This window comes from Nannobrachium achirus, assembly GCF_963921795.1.
Source record: "Nannobrachium achirus genome assembly, chromosome: 17".
Lineage (NCBI taxonomy): Eukaryota > Metazoa > Chordata > Actinopteri > Myctophiformes > Myctophidae > Nannobrachium > Nannobrachium achirus.
Genome location: NC_137824.1, coordinates 58,182,081 through 58,206,154, shown reverse-complemented (window position 1 = coordinate 58,206,154; position 24,074 = coordinate 58,182,081). Strand labels below are relative to the sequence as shown.

Below are 24,074 nucleotides of genomic sequence, written 5' to 3'. Positions count from 1 at the left end.
TTATTATTAAGCTTATCTTGCCCGGTTCTGCACCCACGAAACAGCTTTGAAATTGGACACAATAGTTGCACGATAACTCCCCTCGCCCCTGTGCTGCCCCTCTGTTTTATTATTATTAAGATAACAAGGGGAATGTTTGTATAAAGTAGAGCATGGGGTTACAACATGTCTTGGTCAGGGCAGGCAGGGGCCCCAAAAACCTGCTGATTAGGGCTTCTAGTTCTAGACAACCATGAGAAGGAACCACCGGTGATGGAAGAACTTACTCACAGGTCTTACTTATATGAAAGTATCAGTACTTTATTGCAATGTGGATATACTCTGTTACAAGAAGTACCATATTCAGAATGTAAAAGTAGAAATGTATCACAATATACTTTAAGTACCAAAGGTTAAAATACTCATTGTGCGGAATGTCCCATTTCACAAGTTCAAAATGTATTAAAAAATGTTTTTGAAAATAGCCAATCTAAAAGCTCACAATGCATCGCATCGTGACTATAGACCATAAACACAGCTATTTTCAAATGGCCAGACATAAACCTCTAGGGTAGTGGTTCTCTAAGTGGGCTCTGCGGACCCCTAGGGTTCATATAATTCATATAATTGTGGTGGAGTAAAAGTATTGAAAATTGTAAATACCGAAAAGCGTAAACCTACCTCAAAATTGTACTTAAAGGGGCACTCCACCACTTTTCAACCTATGTTCATATAATTGGTCCTCACTCAGATAGCTTTTTTTTTTTTTTCAGAGGAGGGCTGTGGGCAGGTCAGAAACCCATCGTCTTGTGACATCATCGATTGCCAATCCAGCTTATAGAAACTGCAGGCTTTCTATTCCTGAAAAGTTGCAATTTTAAAGTGGAAGCCATTGTTCTCGCGATAATAAAAATCTAAATATTTTTTTCAAAAATATTATATATATATTTTTTTGGAAAAATTATGATGTCAAAAGACGATGACTTCTGAACTTCCCACAGCTCTCCTAGGAGACTTGGACTGAGTAGAAACAAATTGTGATATTTTATCATGAACATTAGTGAGGACCTATTATATGAAGACAGGTTGAAAAGTGGTGAACTACTCCTTTAAGTACACTACTTGAGTACATGCACACATTACACCACTGTAAACCACAGACATTGGGGAACAGTTCCACCCAGTAGCATAACAGTGCAACATGTCGACCTAAGAGCTTTATAAGCAATCTGTTTTATTTAATAAAAGTTAAAAAAGAAATCCAACTTCAAAACCTGCAGACTGTAGGTGAATCCACAAAACCACAGTGAGCCGTTTCATTCTGACATCGCTCAAGAGTCAAGAAGACAAATAGCTTGAGTGTGAAATCATTTAGTGCATGTCATGTCATGCCTCAGGGGATTACAATTACCTTCCCTAGCAGAAGTTCAAGAGCAAAATACTCAGTGACAAAGTGTGAAATCTGGATCAGATTAAAAGAGAAGCCTCTCTCTCTCCCTCTGTCTCTCTCTCTCTCTTTCTCTCTCTCTCTCTCACACACACACACACACACACACACACACACACACACACACACACACACACACACACACACACACACACACACACACACACACAGGCTGTGGGAATATGCAGCTGAAGAGTCACTGCTGACATCAGAAAAGTTTTATTTTACTCTGCTGTGGCAGGGCTCATTTGTACACCCTGGTGTGTGTGTGTGTGTGTGTGTGTGTGTGTGTGTGTGTGTGTGTGTGTGTGTGTGTGTGTGTGTGTGTGTGTGTGTGTGTGTGCGCGCGCGCGTGCATGTGGAGCACTTGTATAGTTCTGTCTTTGTGAGAACCAACCGTCTTCACAGGGACTGAAAAGCTGAGTGTAAATCACAGAAAGCTGAGGAAATGTTTTACTAGTCCTCACTTTTCAAGAGGCTATTTAGTTTGAGGGTTCGGACATAGGGTTAGGTTGAGGCAGAGGTAGAAAAAGCACTCGCTTGTCTTACTTGAGTAAAACTACAAAAGCATTGGCATCAAACTATTAGGCCAGGGGTCTTCAACGTTTTCAGACCAAAGACCCCTTAGTTGAGAGAGAGATGAAGCAGGGACCCCCTCAACCTTTTTATAGATTCCATATAGTTTCATCGTTTGACAGCACAATCATCAGTGTATTTTGGATTCATGTGAATTTGTGTTTTCAGATATTTAACCACTTGAACTGTGAATACCTAATAAACTTGACTTTTCACTCTGTACTTAGTGTGCTCTTTTCCCCCTCTACACCAAAGCTCTTTGCCAAAAAATAGCTGATCTACAAGCTCACAACAACGAGGCGTTGTGAGCTTGTAGATCTGCTATGTTTTGGCTAATGTTCCACTAAGAATAAGGATGCTAGGGTTTAAGAGATCAAACATGATCACACAAAGATTTGGCGGACCCCCTGTAGTAACTCTGAGGACCCCCTAGGGGTCCTGGACCACCTGTTGAAGACCTCTGGCATAAGTGATATATTTTAAATAAAAAAATAATAAAAAGTGGAGATACTAAACAGGGGAGAGCCCCCAAACGTCATTTATCAGCTGGTCTAATTTTGTACGCAAAAGTTTTATTGATTCATCCCTTCCAAATATCACTTGTTTAGCATGCGTGACGATTCTCTCATCTGATTGGATGAAATTCACCCTTTGTTAGCCTTCTGGTTGGTCCCTGACTGACCAACCAGCAGGCTCTATCTGCCTTGTCCCGCCCTGGTTCCGCCTTTTTTATGTTGAATTTGCTAAAACATCGTTTTTGGAGAAATAAAAAAAATTAAAAGCATGCTGAGTCACTATACTGCCACTGAGAAGTTCCATTTGACTGAAACCAAGTTTGAAATTAGATGCTGAATAACACACTGAATAACGATACGAAGCAACTGAATTAAGATGGTAGTGGATGGAGTGTCCCACCAAGACACATCAACCAATGGGTGTGAAGAGGGGCGGGACAATGGGCGGGACTTGACAAAGGGTGAATTGGCATCCCTGACCCGAAAGCGGTATTTTCTGTTTTCTCTGCATGTAGATGTAGAGCTATTCAACACTTACACACAGAACATATCAGTTGAAGTGGTGACACAAAGGAGAGCTGATGCAGGGAGGTAGTGATGACACGATGTGCCCAGACAGGTAGAGTCTCTCTTTCTCTCACCTCTTCCCCCTGGTAAGCCCAGACAGGTAGAGTCTCTCTTTTCTCTCACCTCTCCTCTTCCCCCTGGTAAGCCTCGCCGCTTGACTAGCGTGACACTCTGGTGAATGGTTTCTTTTCACAAAGGCTCAGGTGTGTGTGTGCAAAAGCACACACACATACTTGTGTGTGTAGGAGCAGGGGTGTCACAAGGGAGGAGGGGGGGAGTGGGACTGAGTTACTAGGGTCCAAGGAGGTGGAGAGGCCTTCATTATTTTATACTTTAGCTATTGAAAAATAGCAGATATACAAGCTCACAGCGCGGCACCGAGTGCCGCGCTGCGAGCTTGTAGATCTGCTATTTTTGAAAAGTCGTGACAATGTGCGCAAATCTTTGAATATTATGTACTTTTTAAGTGAACATTTGTAACTCAAATGTTGCTTCTGGGGGGTCCCTGGAACTAAATATTTTGAGATGGGGGGTCCGGAACTAAATATTTTGAGATGGGGGGTCCGTGGCCACTGGCCAAATACATATCATCTTGGGGGTCCTTCACATGAAAATATTTGAGCACCACTGACACGGGAACATAGGTTTTTCAAAAAACCTTCGAAGGATTTGAAACATTCAGACTCCGCCCCAAACTTTCAGGATTTTTCAAAAATAGCAGATCTACAAGCTCGCAGCGCGGCACTCGGTGCCGCGCTGTGAGCTTGTATGTCTGCTATTTTTCAATAGTTAAAGCACAAAATGTGAGTGAATCCTTGTACCCAGGGCCCAAAATTTGGTGCGACACCCGTGTGTAGGAGAATGTGAATACTAACGTGCGTGCGTGCGTGCGTGCGTGCGTGCGTGCGTGCGTGTGTGTGTGTGTGTGCGCGTGTGCGTGTGTGTGTGTTAGGGCTATTGTACAGAATCAGCAGGCCTGATCTCCTCTGTGCTCCGGCGGGATTTGGAGTAGTTTCCTGTTTTTTAAACGCTCCACTTAAGAGAGAAATGGCTCCCTCAGGCTAACTAAGCTGTCATTGTGTCACGCAGACAGAGCGCGAGGAGTAAATCAGAATATCCTTTACACACACCTACATGCACGGCACGCACGTCGGGAGCAGGCACACACACACACACACACGCACGCACGCACGCACGCACGCACGCACGTACGCACGCACGCACGCACGCACGCACGCACGCACGCACGCACGCACGCACGCACGCACGCACACACACACACAGGGGTGTTGCACCAAATTCTGGGCCCTGGGTACAAGGATTCACTCACATTTTGTGCTTTAACTATTGAAAAATAGCAGATATACAAGCCCACAGGCGCGGCACCGAGTGCCGCGCTGCGAGCATGTAGATCTGCTATTTTTGAAAAATCTTGAAAAGTCTTTGAATATTTCAAATCCTTCTAAGGTTTTTTAAAAAAAAATCTATGTTTCTATGTGTGGTGCTCAAACCTTTTCATGTGAAGGACCCCCCGAATGATATCTATTTGGCCACGGACCCCCATCTCAAAACATTTAGTTCCAGGGACCACCCAGAAGCGAAATTTAAGTTAACAAAATGTTTGCTTAAAAAATGATATATATTCAAGGATTTGCACACATTTTCATGACTTAAGAATAGCAGATCTACAAGCTCGCACTCCCCCCCCCCCCCCTCTTGTGACACACACACACACACACACACACACACACACACACACACACACACACACACGCACACACAATGACACAACCTTTCGTTTCTGTCTTGGTTTAAGGACCTTTGACTATTTTCCGTTGACTACTATCATTAATTTCTTCACCTCTAACCTTTAGCTGTCACCACTACAACATTAACCTTTACCCTGACCCAGTGGTGTAAACCAGTGGTTCTCAACCTTTTCAGGCCGGGGACCCCCAGAATAATCATATATTAACTGGGGACCCCCCCCCCCCCCCCCCACCCTGACGAGCACTAAGAGTTGAGACATTACATTTTGTGTAACACGGTTTGGTGTAGAGGGAAAAGAAGATCAGACTAGCAGGTATTGACAGTTCAAGTGGTTAAATATATGAAAATAAAATACACATTAATCCGACCTACACAGATGATAGTACTGTCAAGTCTAAACTGTATAAGAAATAATCCATGTACATTTTCAATCTGTAACTATACGATATGTAGTAGGGGTCCCTGCTTCATCTCTCTGACAGCTAAGGGGTCCTTGGCCTGAAAACATTGAAGACCCCTAACTTATGCTCCTCTTTACTCAAAAACACAGGTGCAACACGAGTGTCAACCTTACTAATCTTTGCACTCTTGACAAATAATGTTTCTGTCTTTATGGCTGTGCTCCTTGGAACATTTTTCAGTCAGGTTTGTCTTCGTAGTTACTGCACTCTGCCTTTGTTGGTCAGTCCAGAGCTTCTTATAATAGATAACACTAGTATTTAGTCAGGAAACCCCCTCCTCATCATATGCGCACTTTGCATCCAGTCGTTTTAACCCATTCAGAACGGGTACACATTATTGTGTATCATTATTTTATGCTTTAACTATTGAAAAATAGCAGATATACAAGTGCGAGCTTGTAGATCTGCTATTTTTGAAAAGTCGTGACAAATAGAATTTTGACCCGATTCTATAAGTGTCTTTTGAATCCTTAAGATTTTTTTTTGTTTTTTTGTTTCTATGTCAGCAATCTGGCTAGCCATCGTCAAAGAAAAGGTCCTTTTCACTTGAACTGGAGCTCAGTTAGTCTGTTCTTGAGAGACAACTATGTCAGTGGTTCTCAAAACTTTTCATGTGAAGGACCCCCAAAAGGATATGTATTTGGCCACGGACCCCCATCTCAAAATATCTAGTTCCAGGGACCACCCAGAAGCTAAATTTGAGTTACAAACGTTCGCTTTAAAAACACATATATTCAAAGATTTGCACACATTTTTACAACCTTTTTCAAAAATAGCAGATCTACAAGCTCGCAGCGCGGCACTCGGTGCCGCGCTGTGAGCTTGTATATCTGCTATTTTTCACTGGTTAAAGCATTCAATAATTCTAGGCCCAAATAAAGACTGCTAAAGCCATCAAAATGGTTGGACTGTCAGTTGGCAGCAGAATCAAGGTCCTTATCGTTTGAGTGGAGCAGGAGTCTGTAAATCTGGCCATATCCTGCTGGCTGCAATCAGTCACTAATTCTTGTTTTCACCCTTGCAGGCGCCAGCTGTGACCGTCCAAAACTCACTCTGGAAAAATGCTTCTCCACTCAAAAGGGTGTCATAGAGACAAGAGGCTCCAATGGTGAAATATGCCTTGGTTTAAAGGAATAACTTCTGGGAATCCAGGTATCCTCTTGAGTACAGAAACCATTTTCTAACCATTTTTTTTCTCTAATATTCTCAAGTCTTGAAGAAAGAGAAAAACTCATTCCAACCTCCTCCTTAGCAATTATCTACCCTATTACAGGAGTAACCTATCTACTAGGGGTGTAACGATATAGTAACTGTATCGAAGAAAATCGAAGTATATCGAAATGAAAACAGCTAAAATCGAATCGTATCGTTTTATTTTGTATCGTATCGAATCGGCAGTGCAAAGAATCGATTGTATCGATACTACCTACTTGTGCATTGTATTTAGCATTTTTAAGAAGAAACATTTTAAAGGAGGGGTTTAATTACTTTTCCATTCCATATAGCTACACTGGTCTATCGATGTGTGTAATCTCTGTGTTCATGTCAAGGTGCAGGTTTGTCAATATACAACGTCCATGTATTTGGCAGATAATCACTGTGTTTACTTATTTATATCCATAATAATACATGTTTCCCTTAAAAACTTGCAATATCCACACCTTTCACACAGATTTAATTTCTTTACTAAATAGTTACTATATCGATTTTAAATAATTGAATCGAATCGTATCACCATGAATGAACCAATATCGTCCATGTATCGTATCGTCAACAATGTATCATGATGCGTATCGAGTCGCTATTAAAATGTATCGTTACACCCCTACTATCTACTGCTTATGTAATGTTGGTGGATTTAGATACACAAGAACCATAGTACTCTACATCAGTGGTTATCAACCTTTTCAGGCTGTGACCCCCAAAATAATCATATAATTAACTGGGTGGGGACCACCAACCCTGACGAGCACTAAGAGTTGAGGCATTACATTTTGTATAACACGGTTCTATTGTGCAAATAGCCAATCTACATGCTCACAATGCCTCGCGTTGCGAGGCGTTGTGAGCATGTAGATCGGCTATTTTCACAATTTCTGCCTCTAATATTTGACTATTTGACCAATATTTCATGTCATTTTAGAGGTATTAAAAGGTCCCTAAATTGCCACTTTAGAAATGTGCAGATACCCTCTATCTATACAATTAAACTTTATGATGGTTTGTCTACTGTTGAGTGAGAAAACAATGTTTCACATTAGGTTAATCATCTGGGGACCCCCCCAAAATAATTTAGGGAACCCCCTAGGGGTCCCGACCCACAGGTTGAGAACCACTGCTGTATACCAATCCACAAACAACAGCAATGCAATGAGATCATTTTTGTCAATTTAATGTCTCTTTGGACTGTGACAAACTCATGTTAACTGTAACAGAGTAGGAGTGTAGTTATTAAACAATATGCAAAATCATACAACAACATAGAATATAGAATTAAACAATTTTAGGGACACCTTGGCATAACAAAACATTTCCATTTTGCGAGCCAAGGCTGATTAAAAGATGGTACATCGTCGATGTGTGTGTGTGTGTGTGTGTGTGTGTGTGTGTGTGTGTGTGTGTGTGTGTGTGTGTGTGTGTGTGTGGGGGGGGGGGGGGGGGGGGGGGGGGTGTGTGCGTGCGTGCATGCATGCGTGTGTGTGTGTGTGCGTGTGTTTTAAGGTGGGGGGCAGTGGAGGTTGGACATGGAGGAGAACTTATACGCCGAGGCGGGCCTGTAGACGGGGGAGTTCCATCCGGACCGTCCACCATATGAGATCTCTGGTGTGTTGGGCAGGTTCTGGAAGCGGCTGGGAGAGGAGAGGAGATCAGACAAGTTGATTAGATCAGGGGTTCCCAAACTTTTTTGTCTCAGGGTTCCCATAAATATTTTTTTTAAATCCGAGGCACCCCTACATTATAATTTTCACTCCCAGCACCTTATATTTATAGCATATCGTCGTTGTCGGGTGTAAACCTTGTATGTCCAAAACCGTTCGTTTTGTATTTATCATCTATAAAATGTACTAAACTAGTGAAAACAGCTGATCTACAAGCACACAGTGCGACAGTCTTGTATGATGAAGCAGGGCTTTGCTTTACCAAAAGACGTAGACATTTGAAACTTGGAGATACAAGGTTTCTGCCCGACAGTGAGGATATTTTAGTGATTATGTTGCGAGGAAAACGTTGAGATAATAGCCATTTTGGTTAGAACTGACTGAAAATAACTTTGTACGCAAATAAATTCCAAATATTATCAAATGATCTTGCGGCACTCCTGGACTCCCTGGATTAGACAAAGTTGCACTTTTTGACAAAATATCGGTCAAAATACCAAGGACTTCCGACGTAAAAAAATACCGTCCGACGTAAAAAAAAAATTTCCGACGTAAAAAAATAGTCTCTTCTGGACGGCTTCAAAGTTTCTTGGGTGCGGGATCAGGTAAGTAGACGTAGAAAGGTATAAACCGCAGTCACTTTCAGTTCTTTAGGAGTCCTTTTTATTAATGATGCAGCAGCAGCAGCTTGACAGGCAGACAGACGAGTTTGGGCTCTAGGCCATCCTCAGTGTTACTGAAGCTGTAGTCTCGCGTGGCCAGACTGTTGCCTCCGCGATTTGGCTCCCGGCATACAGTCTGGCAAACGGAAATAGAAACGATGAGTGTGAGATAAAGCGGATGTGACACACCCGCTCCCTTGGTGCAGTAGCAATAACATGTCCTACTGGAAGCGTTAAGTCTCCTTTCAATATTTCTGGGGGCGTTATTTCATCTTTCTCTGGTGTTGTTGGTGTTACCTCCAGGATGTTTTCAAACGTGTTCTTAAACTATACACTCATAACAAGAATAGGCCGCTTGAATGACTTTGTCTGAGCTATTGTGTTTCTGTTATGTTTCCAGTGGGACTACAGTTCAGTGCAGCACTGGCTACTTCCGATACTCGCTGTTCGGGAGCTGCCGTTCCAGACTCTATATAGCATTCGGAGATTGTGGAATAGTTGTCTGGCTACGCGAGACTACTGAAGCTGTAACACTGATGATGGCCTAGAGCCGAAACGCGTCTGTCTGCCTGTCAAGCTGCTAAAAAAAGACTCCTAAAGAACTGAAAGTGAGTGCAGTTTATACCTTTCTACGACTATTTGGCAGCACGCATAGTTTACAGATACAGTATGTCAGGGGTCTTCAACAGGGGGTCCGGGACCCCTAGGGGGTCCTCAGAGTTACTACATGGGGTCCTCCAAATCTTACAGTCCTTTTTATACAGTATCAACAACTTGAACCCTAGTGTCCATATTCTGAGAACTGTAGCCAAAAATAGCAGATCTACAGGATCACAACGTAGATCGGCTATTTTCGGCAAAGAGGTTTGGTGTAGAGGGGAAAAAGAGCAGACTAAGTACAGAGTGAAAGGTCAAGGTATTAAGTATTGACGGTTCAAGTGGTTAAATATCTGAAAACACAAATTGACAAGAATCCAAAATACACTGATGATTGTGCTGTCAAACTATAAGGAATCTCTGAACAGGTTGTGGGGGTCCCTGCTTCATCTCTCTCTCTCAACTAAGGGGTCCTTGGCCTGAAAACGTTGAAGACTCCAGTGTGTCATAATAACGGCGGTTTAGAATGAAACAAGTCACCTGACAGAGACAGAGCGAGCTGAGTAGACGGGTCGTGTGTTCTGACTGGTCGATCGTTGAGGGATCGTACCTGGAAGACAGAACCAAACGGACCCATGGTTAGGGCTGTCACAATTATTACATAATCATCTAATCGCAATTATTTTTCATAATCGCGATTATTTTTCATAATTGTCAATCGTTTCCATGTTGAAAAATGTTCATATATTTTTTTTAAAAGTCAAAAATAGTGGAAATAGCCGATCTACAAGCTCACAACGGAGCACGAAAAAAGTTTGAGAACTACTGATTTGGAAGGTATTTGTAGAATCAGCCTCCCAGGGGCATCAATTGGGTATGGCAGGGGTATGCAGCTGCTATACCCTGGGTGGAAAATAGGGGGGAAATTAAAAGTTACTTTTAAATATAAATCCATGAATGTCTCTTTGTCTATCTGTGCTGGTTATTATGTTGTTAAATAACAGTAAAATAACTACAAATGCAAACTTTAACAAAATGGTTACTTTAACAAGGTATTATAATTATATTCTCCACACTTGTATTCTCCCCATCTTGACACAATGGTATATTCCCAGGTTCCGTAGGTCTGCTGCACAGGTGCAATGCATTATTGTTAATTGTGGCACGTTTACTAACATGCCAAGTTTAGCTGCACTTGAACAACCGTTCCAGGCTGACATATCCAGCCCAAGAAACCGTAGAAACGGGGGAAAAAAATAGAATGTACGTCTTAAAATAAATGTATCATGCCTGTTGCGCGCGTGCAAGACACCAGTCATGTTGCCATACCTTAGCTTTTTTCTGAACTGACGCCACTGTCAGCCTCAGGTCTTAATGGGTTAATGGGAATCATCTGGACGAGCCCTGCCCTCTGCAGAGAGGGGTAGCAGGAACTACCCTCTGGGTAGAGAGATCCGCTAGAAGCCCCCGTTAATGGGCCAAAGAGATGTCGTGCATCTCCACGAAGAATTCTCTCGCTGCACATTTTATCGTTTATAAAACATTCTTCCAGTGCCAAAGCAAAATGGAGGAATTAATAGAATAAACACAACGTGAAATGGCTTACAGATGATGGCTCTATATAGCCGAATGGCATCTAGACATGAACACGACAGGACACATTGTGGTCGACAAGCAGCAGTTAAAACCATCTAAATCAATGTGCTGTTCGACCATTATGGTACATACCATATTAACTTAAACCACTTAAACCCTATATTCTTCGTTGACCAGATTCCCCCAGTACTTTATACTTGATTACATCACATCGCTTAGCCGAAAATAGCAGAACTACAAGCCCAATCGTACAAGCTGTACAAGTGGTCTACAAGCTCACAGCAGCAGGCATGAGCTTTTAGATCTGCTATTTTCACAGAATCGTTGCCCTATCGTGAGTTTGTGACATTATTACCCATAACGGGAACTCTGTGGTTCATGGTGGTTGGCCACAAACCCACATGAGGGAACTGATGATCTACACTTACCCAGCATGCACTATGCTGGCTACCAAAGCCATTCATCAGCCACACAGCGGAGGTTAGGGACATTAAGGCCATGGCTACACGGAGCTGGATTTTTCATATATCCCGGTTTTTCAGATATCCACATAGAAAGATATCTAGGTCCACACGACAAAGATATCTAGGTCTAACAAGCACACACACAGTAAAGTCTTGAGAGATATCCAGCTCCGTGTAGCCGGCACCTAAGGCTCGGATTCTCAAACTTATATCCCAAATGTATATGCGTTTTGGCTGTGGACCACATCTAGGGATGGAACGGTATGAGAAGTTCATATCACGATTATTGCGACAAAAGAAATCACGATTTACGATATTATCGCGATAATCACCAGGATAATGGATTTCCATTATCCTGGGACGGAACATTTGCAAAGAAAATAGCAGATCTACAAGCTCACAACGCGTCACAAGGCGACGCGTTGTGAGCTTGTAAATCGGCAATTTTTTGGCAAAGACATTTGATAGAGGGTTTAAGTGGTACCGGATATGCAGCTTGGCAAATAAAAGGTGAATTGATCCCAGTGCATGACGGAGGATGATATCACGATAAATTAAATCTCCACGATACGATTGTCATGAGTGTTTTTTTTATCACGATAAACGATAATATGGCTTATGGTCCCATCCATACGCACATCTTGAAGATGTTTTGTGCCAGGGACCCCCAGAAGAGATTTGTGTTAACATTTTTCAAACGTATTAAAAAAAGTCAAATAGCAGATGTACAAGCTCGCAGCGCGGCACAAAGTAATGCGCTGTGAGCTTGTACATCTGCTATTTCTTAATCGCCAACGTATAAAACAGGGGTCTTCAACAGGGGGTCCGGGACCCCTAGGGGGTCCTCAGAGTTACTACAGGGGGTCCTCCAAATCTTTGTGTGACATAAACTTGTTTTTTACCCTAACCCTAACCCTAACCCTAACCACTTGAACCCTAGCATCCATATTCTGAGAACTTTAGACAAAAATAGCCCATCTACAAGCTCACAACGCCTCACGCTGCGAGGAGTTGTGAGCTTGTAGATCGGCAATTTTTGGCAAAGAGCTTTGGAGAGGGAAAAGAGCAGACTAAGTACAGTGAAAGTCAAGTTTATTAACTATTGACGGTTCAAGTGGTTAAATATCTGAAAACCCACATTAACATGAATCCAAAATATACTGATGATCGTGCTGTCAAACAACGAAACTATATGGAATCTACGATAAGGTTGTGGGGGGTCCCTGCTTCATCTCTCTCTCAACTAAGGGGTCCTTGGCCTGAAAACGTTGAAGACCCCTGGTATAAAATATGGATAAAGTGGTAGAAAGGATTGTGAGTCGACGCCACGTCAACTACTTTAGCTGGGGGCTCCGCTTTGAGGACCCTTGCATTAAGGGAATACACTTGCGTAATCAAAGCGGAGCGACTCGGCAGGTACTGAGTATGCAAACAGAAAACATCTGCATTCGTTCAGCGCGTTGATGTTCCTCCGGGGGCTCCGGACCCCCTAACCTGTCCTGGATCACTCAATTATTATGGGGGAAAATATAATCCAACAACATCACTGTCATCACTGCCTTTCCCATCCCTCAGTTGTCCCCCGGCATAACATTTTGAGAGAGACAACCCTAACCAACCCTGTGTGTGTGTGTGTGTGTGTGTGTGTGTGTGTGTGTGTGTGTGTGTGTGTGTGTGTGTGTGTGTGTGTGTGTGTGTGTGTGTGTGTGTGTGTGTGTGTGTGTGTGTGTGTGTGTGTGTGTGTGTGTGTGTGTGTGTGTGTAGGGCTGACATGATTATGACATTTTACATGGCGATTAATTGTCACTCAGATAATTGCGATTAACAATTTAATTGTGTTTTTGTCGTTGACAATTACATTTCTGTTTGGCTTTTAGGCTCTGAAGTTGCACATGGCAATCATGACACATAACTTAAATATACAAAGAAATTACTGACATATTTGACAATTTTATACTTAAAAAAAGAACATTGTTAGAGGAAATAGCCGATCTACAAGCTCACAACGCGTCGCTTTGTAGATCTGCTATTTCCACAACTTTTTGAAAGTGTTTGTAACTATATTAACATTTCTCAACATGGAAACGATTATGACGATTATGCAAAATAATTGCAATTACCTCAAATAATTGCGATTAGACGATTATGTAATAATTGTGACAGCCCTGTGTGTGTGTGTGTGTGTGTGTGTGTGTGTGTGTGTGTGTGTGTGTGTGTGTGTGTGTGTGTGTGTGTGTGTGTGTGTGTGTGTGTGTGTGTGTGTGTGTGTGTGTGTGTGTGTGTGTGTGTGTGTGTGTGTGTGTGTGTGTGTGTGTGTGTTTGTGTGTGTGTGTGTTTGTGAATTTTGAAGAGAAAAACAGAGTGAGAGACGGAAAAGTGAGTCAGTGAGTTGGTTAGCTGATCTGTGTAGGGATGGGACGATACGCAATATGATCGTTTATCGTGATAAAAAACACTCACGATAATCGTATCATGGAGGTTTAATTTATCGTGATATCGTCCTCCGTCATGCACTGGGATCAATTCACCTTTTATTTGCCGAGCTGCATATCTGGTACCACTTAAACCCTCTATAGTAGTTGGTAAAAAGTACTTACAGTATAATATACGTACTTGATACAGTCTTTTTTTCACTCTCACGTTGTGAGCTTGTAGATCGGCTATTTTTTGGCAAATGTTCCACCCCGCAATAATGGATTTTGATTATCGTGTTAATATCGTAAATCGCGATTTCTTTTGTCACAATAATCGTGATATGACATTTTCATATCGTCCCATCCCTACTGTGTATTAGATTGCCTTAACAGAGTTGAGAGAGAAAGAGAGTCTCAGATATGACCACAGCAGATCCACTTTATGGTCTAGCAGAGAAAGTCAGTGAAAAGGTCAGCATACATTCAACTATAGCAAGGATCAGTGGTAAAAGCACAAAGTCTTCTGGGAAAGCCAGTAAAGGGCATACGTTACGTACCCATGCGGCCGTCCTGTGGAGGACTGATTAACGACAGTCTGGGGACAGGGTCCGGCTGGGTGGGGGAGAGAGAGAGAGAGAAACAGAGTGAGACAAGAGTAAATAAGACATTTCTATTTTCTTAGTCGTTTTCCCAGTGGTTCTCAGCCAGTGGGTCGGGACCCCCAGGCGGACCCTCTCATGATTTTGAGGGGGTCCCTAGCAGGGATGGGACGATACGCGATATTATCGTTTATTGTGATAAAAAACACTCACGTATAACATAATCGTATCGTGGAGATTCAATTTATTGTGATATATCGTCCTCCGTCATTCACTGGGATCCTTTATTTGCAGAGCTGCATTTCTGGTACCACTTAAACCCTCTGGTAAAACGTACTTATAATATACGTACTTGATACAGTCTTTTTTTCAATCTCTATCAAATGTCTTTGCCAAAATAATAGCCGATCTACAAGCTCACAACGCGACACGTTGTGAGCTTGTAAATCATCAATGTTTTGGCAACTGTTCTGCCCCAGGATAATGGATTTTGATTATCGTGATAATATCGTAAATCGCGATTTCTTTTGTCACAATGATCGTGATATGAAGTTTTCATATCGTCCCATCCCTACTCCCTAGATGTCAGGGGAGTGACATTTTAAGAAACCAAAAAATAATAATAATAATTTAAAAAAAATAACAAAGGCAAGAAAAAAGACTGTTACTGCATCAAATGTAATCAACACATTTATAATATAAAAACTGGACAAACATTGGCCAAATTGTCAAATAAAAAACAGAAAGGCAAAAATAATCCTACAATTCCAAGTGCTTGTCAGGGTCCCCAATTCAAATATGATTATTTTGGGGGGTCGCGACCAGAAAAGGTTGAGAACCACTGATCTCTGACACAAGCTATGAACTAGCATCGAACCAAAACCAAACACACATGGCCCAGATGAACATTTCAAACAGCTGTGATTTGACTAACGATACTCTGTCCTCAGGCTTGTAACTTACTTTCCTGAAGGGGGTCCTGCCATCCACCTCCATGCTGTCACTCCTACTGTAGCAGACAGAGAAAACACAGCTTTATGTTTGATGGGAATTGTGTGCTACATTACTGTATGTACTGAACTACTACTGTCAGAGAATGTTAGAGAGGCAGGGGCTGAAATCTCTAAAAGGGCCTTTTGGTGAAAACATCGAAAATAGCAGACCTCCAAGCTTGGAGGTCGGCTATTTTCGATGCTTGACTTCTACACATTCATGATTTCAACCTAAGATGCTGCATTCAAGTTCAGGAGAGTTTGGACAAGGCATTTCTCTTGAATGCTGCCTTCAGGTATGGCATGGAAAGAGGGCATTTGCATTTCTTTCACCACAGTAAAAACTGCATTCATGGTCTGGAGAGGGCACTTTTTTACGGATTATAAAAGGGCAGGGGATCTAAAAGCTCACAACGCCATGCGCTGCGAGGCGTTGTGAGCTTGTAGATCGGCTATTTTTGGCAAAGAGCTTTGGTGTAGAGGGGAAAAAGAGCAGACTAAGTACAGAGTGAAAGGTCAAGTTTATTAGGTAATGACAGCTCAAGTGGTTAAATATCTGAAAACACAAATTGACATGAATCCAAAATACACTGATGATTGTGCTGTCAAACAATGAAACTATATGGAATCTATGAACAGGTTGTGTGGTGGGGGTCCCTGCTTCATCTCTCTCTCAACTAAGGGGTCCTTTGCCTGAAAAGGTTGAAGACCCCTGGGCTAGATGCAGGATAAATGCCTGAAAGGGAACTTCTACCAGGTTTATTGCTAAAATGAATGAACGCTGCAAGGTGTGGGTGCTGACACTGCTAGCAACAAAGGGCTTCATCTTTCACTGGGTCATCTGTGCTGTTTTCACTTATTAGCACCAAGACTCACTATTAGATAAAACAATAACATTTACACCGTTAAGCCCAGCCGGTCAATCAACGCTGTGTAAACGGAGACTGGGAAACCTAATAGGGCTTTATCGCTAAAGCAGTAAGCAAAACTGGTATTCAGGTGTAGGTGTGTGTGTGTGTGTGTGTGTGTGTGTGTGTGTGTGTGTGTGTGTGTGTGTGTGTGTGTGTGTGTGTGTGTGTGTGTGTGTGTGTGTGTGTGTGTGTGTGTGTGTGCGGCTCGCCTCGGGGCAGGGCAAAACTAAACAGCCAGCTAAAGCTAACATAAGCCAATGGGGCTGAGCTCAGGATATAAGGCTGTTTGCGTAGTGAAATACCTCCAGCATTCTGCCCACATAGACTCTGTTGTTGTTATTATGGTGAATAGAAAAAGGGAAAGTGGGCTGAGAGAGAACAAGGGAGCAGAGGTGGAACAGAGTAAAAGCTATAGGACTGGGCAATTAACAGAAAACATTAAAACTGATATTTAGAACCAATAACCGAATATATTTTGTTGCCAAAGTTCCTCAAATCACATAATAGACAAACATTTTGCGAAAAATAGCCAATCTACGAGCCTCACAACACAACCGCAGTGAGTTGTGAGGTTGTAGATTGGCTATTTTCGACAAAGAGATTTGGTGTAGAAAGAAAAAAAGGAGTGAGCCAAGTACAGAGCCCTGGGAGACACCGGTCGATGAAGTGTATAGAGCAGGGGTCTGAGTTACTAGGGCCCAAAGGTGGAGGGGCCTTAATTATTTTACACTTTATCTATTTTTGAAAAGTCGTGAAAATGTGTGCACATCTTTGATGTGTATTTAAGCGAACATTTGTAACTCAAATTTTGCTTCTGGGGGTCCCTGGAACGAAATATTTTGAGATGGGGGTCCTTCACATGAAAAAGTTTGAGCACCACGCGCTGTGAGCTTGTATATCTGCTATTTTTCAATAGTTCACAAAATAATGCGTTCCCGGACTAAATGGGTTAAACCCCCTCCCCCTATGAAGAACATTCATGGGGGGGCCCACAGTGAATCCCTGTACCCAGGGCCCAGGATGTGGTGGTGACACCCCTGGGTATGATGATACTCACAGATTGCTGTTGGAGGATGAGTGCAGGCCCCTGGACATGGGAGAGTTGAATGGGATCTGCAGCTGCAGCACTGACGGCACACACAAAAACAGTCAGTACATTTCAAGTATCAATAATGCAATATAGAAACACTCTATTTTGAAAATAGCAGATCTTCAAGCTCACAATGCATTGCATCGCGACACATTGTGAGCTGCAGATCTTTCACTATTATGCTCTGTGTTGCAGAGGGCTGTGGCGGATTCCGAAACCCGCCTACTGAGTGACATCACCGGTAGGCAGGTTTGGTCATTTCAAACAGGACTCCAAACTTTTGTAGGCAGGTTTCTGAACCGTCCACAGCCCACCAATAAGACACAGAGTGAGTAGACAGAAACGGTGCCATCGTATAATGAGTATTGTTGAGAGCCAATTATGTGAAAGACATTTTTTTAAATGAGTGAAGTGCTCCTTTAACAATACAATATAGTATAGTCCTAATAAATAATGAGGCTGGGAGCCAAACCGTATTATCTACCTGATTTCTGTCCACATGGGGTATGGGAGCCGATGTTCAATGATGGGGCTTTGGCACTGAAGAAGAACAGAAGAGATTGTAGAATATCAGAAAGTTTAATAGCACTTATTTTAACAAAAAAACAAATCACTTACTGCCCCTTTTATCCAAAAATAATTCTAAAAACAAACTATTCTCGAAGCCTTGGTTTTACTAGCCTCTCCTTGCCAGACTAAAGAGCAGGGCTGAGCATCTTTGACGATAGAGAGGGCCACTATATTTACACACTCACTTCAGGGGCCACATTGCATTGCTGTGGAGCAGAAAGCTCTTGTCTCCAGAGTTACACTGAGAACCACTGCTATAGTATATAACAGTGGTTCTCAAAGTGGATTCCAGGGACCCTGTGGGTTCCTTTTGGGGGGTCTAAATTGACCCATACAAGTCTCTAACTCTGACAGTGTACAAATGGAACCAAATGAACCCTAACGGGTCCATTTGGTTCCATTTGTACACTGTCAGAGTTAAGGGGAGACCTTGAAATGTGAACGTTTGAGAAACACTGGTATAGAGGCTATGGTTTTACCTCAGCAACAGTGTGTCTAGAGTGACACCTAGTGGGGAGTGAGTGGTAATTGCAAGCTAATTAACTTCATTCAGTTGTAGGTTTAGGTTCATTTAAAATGTTTGTTTAGCATCCAAGGGCACACGTCATCCACCACAGTTACCCGTCAGTTGTGACAGGTACAGTACAATTGTGACGTATGTTTCCTCCCACTTCCATTTACATCTCCTTTTTTTATCACATATGTGAGATTGGCGAGGAAAATATATCCTACAGGTTGCAGACAGTTGCATTAAGAATAAAACTGATATAAGAGACACAATGCCGAGGAAACAATTCTGAGAATAACTATTTGTTTTTTATTTATATTCAGTGGCAGAAGGGGGCTTCTGTAGACAGGTGAAGCAGACAAAACAAGATTAATCAAATCTTATGAGAGTGCAGAGCAGGTGTCTGATAATGAAGTGGCCCTGCCATACCTCTGATGCTGCTTTAGAGTGCTCTCCAGCTTGGCAATATAGGCACTCTGCTCACTCAGCTTGGCAATATAGGCACTCTGCTCACTCAACTTCCTGTGACAGACCAAGGAATAGAAGACGAAAAGGACACCGACGTTATTTTCTCGCGCCATTTTCTCTACCCTGCAATTCCAGTCGGCAGATTTGTCGCACTGGATGGCGAAGTTCTGTGAAATAACATTGGAGTCTATGAGCTTATGAACAAACCCTATCTCTGAACTACCTTTATAAAATACACTTTTCTGGTGTGTTGCTTTCCGATGTATAGCCCTACACTGTATAATTTTATAGAGGTATCCAAAAAGCACAAAGTACGTTTATGAACGTGCCAAGTATCGCAAGACTGTCCACCTTTTCCTGTCTGACAAATCTCGGGAGACAGAAACGATACCTGCCGCTGTTTTGATGCCTCAATAAAATGATGTACTGTGCACATCGAAAAGCAAGTGATTGTAAAACAACCTGTGATACGTCTTCTTTTATATTCCTGAACCGATTATATGACAAACGTCTCAATCGTTCATAAATAGTGTTTGTTCATGAGCTGCTCTAGCCGGCTCCATTCACTGTCATGTACAGTATTTCACCAAACTTCCGGTGCAAGTTTTGCCACCATGAGCGTCATGGCTCATCGCCAGTGTCACGTGACGTCTTTTCCTTTCATTAGCTTCCTTGACAGACCAAGCATATGGTCACTGTCGGGCAGAAACCTTGTATCTCCAAGTTTCAAATGTGTACGTTCTTTCGCTAAGTAAAGCCCTGCTTCATTGTACAAGGCCGTCGCACAAAAGTAGTGAAAACAGCAGATCTACAAGCAAACAACGCCTCACGGTGCGAGGCGTTGTGTGCTTGTAGATCTGCTGTTTTCACTAGTTTAACTCATTTTTAAAATGATAAATACAAAACAAACGGTTCTGGACATACAAGGTTTCCACCCGACAACGACGATGTACAAATATGGCATAACCGTACCTAAGGAATGCTTGTGAATATGCTTACTTTGACATCTGTTGCATTTCCTGCTTCATTTTCACTAAAGCTTCCTCCAGTTTCTGATTCTGAGGAACATGACAATGTAATTAATGACAGAATTAATTAATGTATTGCAGCTTATTCAACTTTAGTGAGAGTGAAGTCCCCCCAGCCACCTACTGTACCAGTGACTTGTCATTAAACAAAAAAGCTAAACACAATTTGGACAAATAATCTTTCTTCTGATTTCTGGCAAATAACTTCCAAAACATAGTTGCTGCTGACCCCCCAAAAGTACAAGTAGGAGAGTATGAACAATATGAGAAGGTTATACAGTACACACAAGAAAAGGAAGGATTATCCGCACATACGTTTAGATGCTCTTATTGTATTGGAGTCCTTTGTATACAATAAAAGCTCTTTGTGAAAAAAATGTAATCGAATAAATAAACTTGGATTTGACTTACTCTCTCTTGGTAGTGACTTAATAGCCTCTTGGAATGCCTAGCCTGGAACGTTAGCACCTGGGGAAGCATGTACAGTAAGGAAGGTGCAAAGTATTAGTCTGTATTATAAATATATCTTCTTCTGTGACTGCTTGAAATTGCAAGACCAGTACAATGCTATGTAATTTTTAAAGTGTTAAAATGTATATACCTAGTGTAACACAGTCTTTGCCAAACCCTTCTGTAGATCACCACTTAAAACAAACAAGTGTGTGTGTTCTACCCTGAGCCTCCAGGGATAACATAACTACTTGAATCAAAGCACCTATCACTTGAGAGCACAGCATGCAAACACTGGCATTAGGGCTGGGCGATATGACTGTTGGCTCGATTCCGATTGTGAAAATAGCAGATCTTTGAGCTCACCACTCATCGTGATGCATTGCAGATCAGCTATTTTTGTACACCACCATTGTACAACAAAGTATACTACAGTTAATCAGATTCATTAATTTAGTCTATTATAAAATCTATTAGACCTTTTTTGTGTTGATTCGTTGATACATAGGAGGGGGAAAACTGCTTCTCGATTATTCGATTAACTTACATGAGCAATAAGTCAGTTGTTGGTTCGAAATGTTGTTTTTTATATTTTTTTGGTTAATTGCTCAGCCCTAACTAGCATGTACAAAATGCTGCACCCTTGGTTTGTATGTTGCACAACTACTGTAATAGAGGGACACTGAATTAGGCCAGAAGAGAACCTTGCTGATTTCTGTGAAGTGGTTGGTTGCCGTTGTGCTGATGTCCATGAACAGGGCCTTCACCTCCGCACTGCTCTGTGTAAATTAACAAATACATTTCATGTTAATTGTCGGATTCATGTTAGGATTATAGCAGATTTCATCAACTGTGTCATCAAATTAAAATTGCTTACTTTGTCGGACACGGCAGCGACATCACATTTGGCTTTACATATTAAACATTCCCCTTGCTTGCCTGAAATAAAAGTTCCAATTATAAACGTGGAGATGGGTTATCATTGGCATTTTATATAAAGCAGTGGTTCTCAAACATTTTCATGTTAAAAGATCGTGGACTCCCATCTGAAAATATTGTGCACCAGGGGGGCCCCATAAGAGAAGATTTGTGTTCAAATTATTCCAAAATTGACCTAATAAATTATGAAAATGACTCCGAAATAACTGATCTACAAGCTCACAACATTGTATTGCCACACGTTATGAGCTTGTAGATAGGCTATTTCCAAATAGCCAACATACAAAATAAGGTTCAAGTGCTTAAAGGGGAAGACCACCCATTTTCAATATTGAAATATGTCATTAATATAACTTAGAGGAGTTGTGTGGAAATTGAAAAAAAGTTCCCCCCCTTCTGTGTTGCCTAGAACTGGAGGATTGATTTTGGGGTTTGTATTGTAAAGTACAATGTGTGATGTCATCAAGTTGTACTTTACAATACAAACCCCAAAATCAATCTAGGCAACACAGAAGAGGGGGAACCTTTTTGCTATGTCCACACAACTCCTCTAAGGTATATTAATGACACAGTTTAATATTGAAAATGGGTGGTCTTCCCCTTTAAACTGTTACTAATTTTCCTGGAACCCCTCAGGACTCCTTGGACCCAAATTTGAGAAACACAGATGACAGATATAAGTAAATGCTGTACTATAGGATTAATAAATTGCTTCGTGAGCCTGCAATGTCATATGAAGGCCAACAGATGTCCCTCTCCCTGCATCCTCCAAGTTTTCATCCATCTGCCTGATGCTGTGCCATGATGAAGATCAGCTTCAGTACAGTTGAGAGGATGCACCAATGGTCGATTAATAATGAACTATAGGACTTGTTATCAGTGGAATTTGGTTGCTATAGGGAACAGCTTTATTTCCTGTCAGCTACTGATATTCACAGACCACTGCAAGAGGTTTCAGAGTAGTTTAGCATCATAATAAGGCCCAGTATGTCCTTGTATGGTCTTTACCTTTCCTAAAGCAGATGCTGCAGATAACATGGCTGCAGGTGGTGACAGCTAGCTGGCGGTCAGCACTGGGAGGATGGAAGCAGGAGTTGCAGCAGATCCAGGTTGACATTGCCACACTAAGATCCACTTAATTAACACCTGATGATGGTTTTGTGAGTGATGATGATGTATTAGCACCACGTGGATAACGAGATAAACCGATATAAATATCTCGGTGATCGATAAACGTGTCTATCTGTGGTGAAAAGTTAAAGTAAAGTTACCAAACAACTTGACGTCCCACACACACACAACACAGCAGGCTAGCCTGATGGCTAAAGCTAGCTAACTGCTTCAAGATGAAGAGATCTTTGTCTGATTAATTGTCAGTACTCATCTGTCTGCATTCCGCATTCATCATTCTGAGGCAGATTAGATTGGCAGAAATGTGTTGATATATTTATTTTAAACAACAAATATTGCACCTGTTGTGCCTGCGTGAGACAGTAGGGGGCAGTAGACTCCAGTAGTCTGTGTGTACGTCATGAAACTGTTTATATTCGGCTAAACATAAAACACCTGCAAATGCAATGTTTAAAACATGACATGTGTAGGTGGGTTATATTATATAGGCTATACCCTGCTTTTTAACTCATTTCATTAGTGACAATTGAATTAACGATTCATACTAGCCTACACTGAGCTTGAGCAGTGAGCACTATAACTAGTTTTAAAGGGATATTTCACTTTCAAAAAAACCTTTGGTAATTTTATCGTCTATCGTCTAATTTATGAACACCCTGAACAGTTTTTAAGTTGCTTGATTCAATATTTAGATATTTGATGTAAATAACTTTTTTCATTTATTTTTAATAATTTTTTGTATTTCATTTTTTCCATTTTCCAAAATAATTATTAAAAATAAATGAAAAAGGTTATGGATAAAACATGGCCTGCTCACGTATTAGGAGGGTAGTATGAGTCACCAGAAAAGATAATGGATGTTTTTAATGAATCTATCATGGTTAAAATGAAGTTTGAAGTTACAATGGGTGTGTGTGGGGAGAAAAGCAATATAAGATGTTTCCCTGTTGAAAGTGGAATATCCCTTTAAAATCGTTAAAACTATGCCAAGTGGGTGGCAGTGTTCACACCAACCATAAAGAAAATACAATGCCGTGAACAATATAGTTGTAGTTATCTTTATAGTTATCGTGGCCGGCGGGAATGGCACTTTATTTCGTTCATTTGATTTATAGTCATATTTTATGATCACACTATAAACTAGCATGTGTGTTGCCCCATGGGACACTTCAAAAACCCCTCCAAAAAATGGCATGACCTGAGGCCACAGTGGCCTTAATGCCCCAGCCCAGCTGACTGTACCACTTTCTCCTCTGTCTCTCACTCTCTGTCTGGTCAGTAGCCTATGTGGACACCAGTGTCTTGTTGAGTCCCCATTTGTAAACCAATCCAGTATCTTTCATTTGGGGAGCGTGTCGCTGTTACTACATGTCATCTTTTCGACACCCGACTCTAACCCTCACCCTAATCTTAACCTCCAATGTATTTGTTTCACAGCAGATATTCTTCATATTACATTTA

At 41.7% G+C, this 24,074-nt stretch overlaps 2 protein-coding genes across 3 annotated transcripts in view; one reads left to right on the top strand and one right to left on the bottom strand.

Moving 5' to 3' along the window:
- fgfrl1a (fibroblast growth factor receptor like 1a) overlaps window positions 1–24,074 on the top strand; it is a 415,817-nt gene that overhangs the window by 162,038 nt on the left and 229,705 nt on the right. The window lies entirely within an intron of this gene.
- rnf212 (ring finger protein 212) lies at window positions 8,032–22,599 on the bottom strand (the record flags this gene model as incomplete). The annotated part of the gene is made up of 12 exons (XM_080746111.1): window positions 8,032–8,164; window positions 9,994–10,063; window positions 14,485–14,539; window positions 15,490–15,535; window positions 17,487–17,556; window positions 18,004–18,059; window positions 19,027–19,119; window positions 20,065–20,123; window positions 20,505–20,561; window positions 21,248–21,322; window positions 21,421–21,482; window positions 22,491–22,599. 12 exons carry the CDS (start codon window positions 22,597–22,599, stop codon window positions 8,032–8,034), a joined length of 885 nt encoding a protein of 294 aa, XP_080602237.1.